Source organism: Myxine glutinosa, chromosome 10 (genome assembly GCF_964187855.1).
Source record: "Myxine glutinosa chromosome 10, kmMyxGlut1.1, whole genome shotgun sequence".
Taxonomy (NCBI): Eukaryota; Metazoa; Chordata; class Myxini; order Myxiniformes; family Myxinidae; genus Myxine; species Myxine glutinosa.
In genome coordinates this window covers 113,632,517-113,639,498 of record NC_136270.1, presented here as the reverse complement: position 1 = coordinate 113,639,498, position 6,982 = coordinate 113,632,517, and the positions used below count along the sequence as shown (strand labels likewise).

The 6,982-nt window shown below is 45.2% G+C and overlaps 1 protein-coding gene across 1 annotated transcript; it reads right to left on the bottom strand.

Moving 5' to 3' along the window:
• Positions 1-339: 339 nt before the first annotated feature.
• LOC137433853 (ATP-sensitive inward rectifier potassium channel 12) lies at positions 340-4,170 on the bottom strand. The gene is made up of 2 exons (XM_068126247.2): positions 3,978-4,170; positions 340-2,460 (listed from the first exon to the last, which is right to left on the bottom strand). Exon 2 carries the CDS (start codon positions 2,401-2,403, stop codon positions 1,096-1,098), a length of 1,308 nt encoding a protein of 435 aa, XP_067982348.1. The 5' UTR covers positions 2,404-2,460; positions 3,978-4,170; the 3' UTR covers positions 340-1,095.
• Between the last annotated feature and the right edge of the window lie 2,812 nt (positions 4,171-6,982).

Here is a 6,982-nt window from a genome sequence, read left to right as displayed (position 1 = left end):
CTTTTGCCATTTTGAAGACATCAAATTGTTTTTTTGCTAAAAAAAAAACAATTTGTGAGGACCTTAAACACTTCCCTACATCCACTAAGGAATGGTGTCGGGGATCATTTAATATTACCTTGTACGGCGCTACAAAGGCTTAGGCACAACAGAGCGACTTAAAAAAAAATATCACAATTTCCTCCCTAAAACACCCCGCAACATTCACTGATGAACCTCTGAAAGTTTGACGAAGATCCGTTCAGCAATCTGAGCAAAAAAGCAAAAAAAAAAAAAAAAGGCAACAGACAGACATCTCTCTTATAGTACTTATCGATAATAATAAAAACTCCAAGACAATTGTGTAAGTTTCAAAAGTTCATGTTCAGTAAATGAACAAGCAGAACAACAATAACAAATAAATATGTACAAATTAAATACATACATCGCAAAACGTGCAGCCATCAGAAAGTCAAACAAACACGAGTTTGAAAGAAAATGGCAAAAGACGTTGAAGGAAGGTCACATGACTTTGACCAAAAACAATAAAATAACGAGGTCAGACGTCTTTCCCTGAAGGACAATGTTCCAACCTCGTGGTCGCTTGCATAAATTAAAAGTTAAAGAACAGCCCGAACGTGGCATTTGAAATGACCTCGTAAACCGCGCTCCGACAAAAGGCCATCGGCCTCGTTCTGTACACTGCACGTCCGTCCGTAACAATTAAAACTACCCCAGAGCAGTCCAAGAATAACTTAGGTTTTGTTCCTGCATTCAGAGCAGTAAAAAAAAAAAAGGCGGAAAATTATTGCATTTTAGGAAACAAGGTCCTGCCTCCCCAGAAATAACAACATTCTATGGCATCAATTTGTAGTTGATGTTCAAATAGTTCATGAATCCAGTTTGACAAACTCTTCACACCTTTGACATATCTAGCTCTTACAGAAAAAGTCTTTTGCTAGGCACGAGGGTTGTGTGCAGTTTAAGAGTTCAAGTTTTCAGGAAGGCCCAACACACATCTGGCTGTGAATGGACAATACGCCGGGACTAGGTACCTGGTAAAAGTTCTTAGCGCCATAAGGTCCTTGCTCAATACTGTCTTGTTCTACAAAGTGTTCAGATAGTTGACTCCATTCCATTTGAGGTCTGATCGTCCAAGGTGAGAGTTGCTTGCGATTTCACCAACAAGCACCTCTGGTTGCTTGTAATACTGTCTGAAGATTCACCATCACTGTCTTCTGCTGCTGTGTCCTCAACCAAGCTGCTGCACTCCGTCAAAGCTACCTCATTCTCAAAGCAGAAAGTGCAAGGTGGTGGTGGGGTGTATTTGTCGTTCACAAGCTCATGGGCACTGCAAGGATGTGTTGGAACCTCATACGTACTATGAAAACGACTGTAGTCCACCTTGTACTGCTTTTCGTCTTCAGACACCACAGGCTCAAAACGGTGGCCCCAGAGTATTTCTGAAGTGAGGTAGGAGCTACGTGCCTGTGTCGTCATCGCCGTCGCTTCCACGATTCCTTCGAGTATCACGACGATCTCAAAGTTCTGGTTTCGCAGCTCGTGCTTCCCCAGGTTGTACAACGGACTGTCCGCGTCGATCTCGTGCACCACCGTTATGGGCGACACGAGGAAGATGCGATCGAGACCTCGATCGAAACCCACGTTGAGGTCGACCTGCTCAAAGGGGATGTACTCGCCTTCGGGTGTCACACGAGGTCGGATTAGCTGAGCTCGAACGTGCGACTCCACGATGAGGCTCCGACGCAGGTTTCCGACTCTCCACATGAGGCACAGTTTGCCGTCGCGCATCGCTACTGTGGCAAATTTGCTGAACAGTAGAGTCTGTGCGCGCTTCTTTGGTCGCGCCATCTTTGCCATGATGGCGCCGATGCTGAAGCAATCGACGAGGCAACCTACAAGAGACTGCAACACAACGAGCAGGATGGCAGATGGGCACTCCTCGGTGATGTAGCGAGAGCCAAAGCCGATGGTCGTCTGCGTTTCTACCGAGAACAAGAAAGCAGACGTGAAACTAGATACATTCTCCACGCAAGGAGTCCCTTCCGACCTGTCCAAGTCCCCGTTGAGCCACGCCAGAAACCAAAAGGCAACGGCAAAGGCTAACCAGGTGAGGATAAAGGCAAGCACAAAGAAGAGCATCAGCCATCGCCAACGAATGTCCACACAAGTGGTGAAGATGTCTGCCAGGTAACGGCGCGGTTGCTCGCTCAGGTTGGAGAAACGCACGTTGCAGCGGCCGTCCTTGTTAACAAAGCGTTGCCTTTTGTTCGACTTCACGCACACCTTTTGTCTTGCTGAAGGGACCGTGGGCAAACCTTTGCCAGTGTCCTCTTCATTCGCCGCCACCGTGCTGTAGGACGTAGGTCCCCGACAACCGCTGCTCATCGCAGTCATGAACATGGTGCGGTGAATCGAGGTATGAAGCTCCAGCGAAGCTGGGCAATACGCAGAGTGCAACTGCAGGGGAGAGAGAAAAAAAACAAAAACGTTAATTGAGAAACTAAATAATTTGTTTTTCAAAGGGAGCAGTTAAACTCGTATAGAGGAATTTGATTTTTAAAAAACAAAACAAGTAGAACTAGAACGGCACTCAGTAGAGAGCATACCTCCGCCAGGTGAACAGTTTGTTTTGTATCTCAGAGTAGACCAGAAAAATCACAATACAGAATCACATTTAATTTAAAAAAAAATCAATCACAGGAATCACCATAGGTTCAGTCTTTCATACCCTGATCTACCCCCTCGTTTTTGGCCATATCACTCAATGGTGAAGAATCACTTAAAAATTCTACTTGCTGGATCCGGATCTTCACCGAAATAAAATCTTTGTCCTTGTCACGCGCACAACCTGTCCAACAAGTTTCGTCAAAATCCATCCACAACTTTTTGATATATCCTGCTATGTATTGTTTTTGGCCCTGTCACTCAATGGTGAAGAATCACTTAAATAATTAAATAATTCTCATATCCATATCCACATTCAGATCTTCACCAAAATCGAATCGAATCGTCCTCGTCCTACAAACAACATGTCCACCAAGTTTTGTACAAATCCGTCCATAACATTGAGATATCCTGCTATGTATCGTTTTTGGCCCCATCACTCAATGGTGAAGAATCACTTAAATAATTAAATAATTCTCATATCCGTATCCACATTCAGATCTTCACCAAAATCTAATCGAATAGTCCTCGTCATACAAACAACATGTCCACCAAGTTTTGTCCAAATCCGTCCATAACTTTTTGAGATATCCTGGTATGTATCGTTTTTGGCCCTATCTCTAAATGGTGAAGAATCACTTTTAAAATTCTAGTATCCGGATCCGAATCTTCTCCAAAATCTAATCATTTCGTCCTTGTCTCATACGTTAACTCTCTGCCAAATTTCGTCCGAATCCGTCAACAGCTTTTTGAGATATTTTGTTCACAAACGGACAGACAGACACACAGACACACGGACAGACAGGGGTGAAAACATAACCTCCATCCACCAATCAGAAAGCCAAGATATATTTAAATAGTTTAAATAGTACAGATCGACCTCAAAAGCATTCCGCCATGACGGGTTCGTGCACAACGAGCAGCTGCAAAGCGTCAAAGCTTCTAATGCCTTGAACGCTTCTGCACAATTTGTCAATGACGTCATAAAACAATTGGTTAAACTTTTTGCAAACACTTGCACAAGGTCATCTGGACCAAATCGATAGCAATCCTTGCACGCAACCCCCACCCCACTCGCAATCTCCAAACTGCAGCAATGTCCACGTTTGGGGAATGTTGGGAGCGAAAGTGCATTGTGGGGCCATACCGCGATCCCCTGCAAACTCGGCTCATTTGAATTCGTGGGGCCCGACGCGCCGTTCGCGCCACTCGAGCTCGGTGACTCATCGGCTTGGAATGTTACAACAGCTTGTGGAATATTCCGCAAAAACGAGCCAACTGGAGCGAACCCGTGGACGCCACCTGCTTACCTTGGAAACAAAGGCACGGAACAGAAGGCAAAGCCTAGGTTCTTGTTGGGAAGGCGCGGGCGTTCTTAAAGTGAAGATTCCTTAAAGGAGCAAAGAAAGACCCGGAGCTCGATGGGAAACGGTGCTGAGGCTGTCGGTGCTGCCGTGGAATGCAAAGCCCTACATGCGCTGCCACCTTATAGCGAACGCCCCTGGGAGTCGTCTGACCAATCAGCGTTCTCGTGTGCGTCCTAACGCCCCTCCCCCTTCTGTGAATTCCTATTGCTCCGCCCTCTCAAGCAACAGGAGTTCTGCCCCCGCCCCTTCCCGAACGAACAGAACTTTTATATCCATTATTCTTATTCCTTGCACTTTACCCAAGTTAATACGTGATTCCGTGTTACCTACACCTTGGGCAACCTCACGACGTTAACTCTCAGGAACTGAAAACGTGTTGAAATTATACATTTTCCTCACATATGCATTCCTAACATAGTTCAGTTACCAAGCGGTAACTAGGGTTCTTCTTCTTCTCTTCCTTATAAACGGTTCCAATGGAGTGCTAACTTGAGTGCTTAAGCCATTTGCAGAGCGCTCTACAAGGTAATCGGTAACACACCTGGTGTACCAGGCTAGGGGTCATGCTGGGCGATTTGCCATCCCTCTCCCAGTAGTAGTTAGTGAAGGAATTTGTCATTTGTTCATGGTGCCGGCGATACCTCGCCTACTCTTCGTAAACGACACCGTGGGATCTTTAAAGTCAACCAACTAATCTGCAGGTACACGGGACGACCAGTTTACCGTCCATCCGAGGGACGCACACACATTTATGAATCACTCTGCCTGTGAAACACCAGGATGGCATTTTACACCTGGGTCAGGATTCAAGCCCAGGTTAGCTATCTAAGAAGCCAGTGTGTGTACTTCGCGTCATTCTGTCAGCAATATATATATATATATATACATACATACACATACATACATACACAAGCACTTTTTATACATATATTCTGGGAGTGGAGGCGGTTTTGTTGTTGTAGTCTGTGTTCTCACTGGCTGGGGGTGGGAGTATGTACGCATACAGGTGTAACTGCTGCATGTGGAAGAGTATGTGCCCCTGCTGGCCCACCTTAGCTGACCGTATCGAGATTGAAGGGCCGAAACGGGATGATGCCGAGGACCTCGACTGAGGATCCGGTCAGTGAGGCACACTTGTGACCAAGTGTGTTTGGAAATTATATATGTATGTATGTATGTATATATGTATATTTGTATATATTTGTATGTATATATGTATGTAAGTATTGTAGTGAAATCGTATTCGTACTGAACCCGGGGTGATGCTCGCTGCTCGTTGACACCACTAGGGGCGTGACTATAAGACCCGCTGCTGCGGACGGTGCTCCGAGACTTCTCCTGTGACACGTTACATCTGGTAGACTCGCTAACGGTACGCCAGCATAGAATATTCAGCTTGCTTGCATTGAATGTTATGAATGGTCCCATGTGATGCCACATCGTATACTTATTGCATTTCCTGCATTACAGGATGATGTCATGATCTAAATGGAATTAAACCACAAGTTGGACTAAAGTTGTGTGGACCTGATTGGTTTTCCACAACAAGTATATATGTATATTTGTATATATTTGTATGTATGTATGTATGTATATATGTATATTTGTATATCTTTGTATGTATATATGTATATTTGTATATACGTATATTTGTATATATGTATATATTTGTATGTATATATGTATGTATATATGTATATATGTATGTATGTATATATGTATGTATGTATATATGTATGTATGGCTGTATGTATATATGTATTGTTACAGACGCGGTTGTGGATGTTGGTTTACCGAGCGGTTTGGTATGACCGCGTCTGCACAGTTTACCCGATTATACTCGAACGTTGGCCGAGTCGCGCTACGCTAAATCAATTGAGGAAAGGACACAACGGCTGGGTTAAAATGACACGACACCAGGGGTACAGTTCTCAAGACCTCCGGAGGAGGTTATAATATTTCGGAACGTTAGATTACAAGGACAAGAGAGACAGCATAGGAAGGTAGGCACTTAATCACGGTCTTATAGTAACCCCGACAGACCACAGATAAACAGGACAAGACTGACTCACACGGGGATTGATGGCAAGGAAGGGCAGGTAGTCGGTGGACAGCACAAGGTGCACCTTGTGCTCAGGGACAGGATAGCGCGGCCCAAAAGATGCAGGGAGGTCTCTCAGCGCTCGGAGGTGGCGTCTGGTTCTCTTCACTTCAACCTCGGGGCGCATCTCACGTCACGTCCGGTAAGTGGCTGCGTATATCCGGCGGGGAGTGACACGCCCTCGGCTCGTTAGCTCCGCCCCAGATGGAATCGGCCCGCCGCTTCTTATTGGGTGCGGGGGGTTACCGGGCTCCGCCCTTGACGAGGGGCCGACAGTCAGCCCCTTCGTGGTAACCCCGTCGGCGCACATGGGCAATGGCGGCTAACCGAGCCGGAGTGAGGACGCACACTCCCCGCGCGCTGTTGTTGTAGTTGTTGTTGTTTCATGGGGAAGATGGGAGGAGGTATGGGGAGGTCCTAAACTCACTACTGGTGCCATACAATCACATTCTGGTGCAACGAAGAGTCAGAATTAATGGAAACGAGTCCTTAACTGACATAGACTAAGAATAACTAGCAAGATGTCCGAAAGTTGTCTACGTGAGATGCGGTGGACCTGGGCACGACATTTAATGGGGGAAAAAGGGGAAGGTCGGTTTTACAGAGTGTTGTTTACAGGCAAATGGGACTAGGGAATGGGGGATTGGGGATAGTTGGGGAGTATTGGGGAAATAGGGGAATATTTACAAGCGGATATGGAGGCCAAATCCCATATCCGCAATAGTATATTTGTATACATTTGTATGTATATATTTGTATGTATATATGTATACATTTGTATGTATATATTTGTATGTATATATGTTTGTATGTATATATTTGTATGTATATATGTATATTTGTATAT

Excerpts from the sequence above, each read along its gene's own strand:
- LOC137433853 (XM_068126247.2), bottom strand. The coding sequence starts at position 2,403 with ATGTTCATGACTGCGATGAGCAGCGGTTGTCGGGGACCTACGTCCTAC.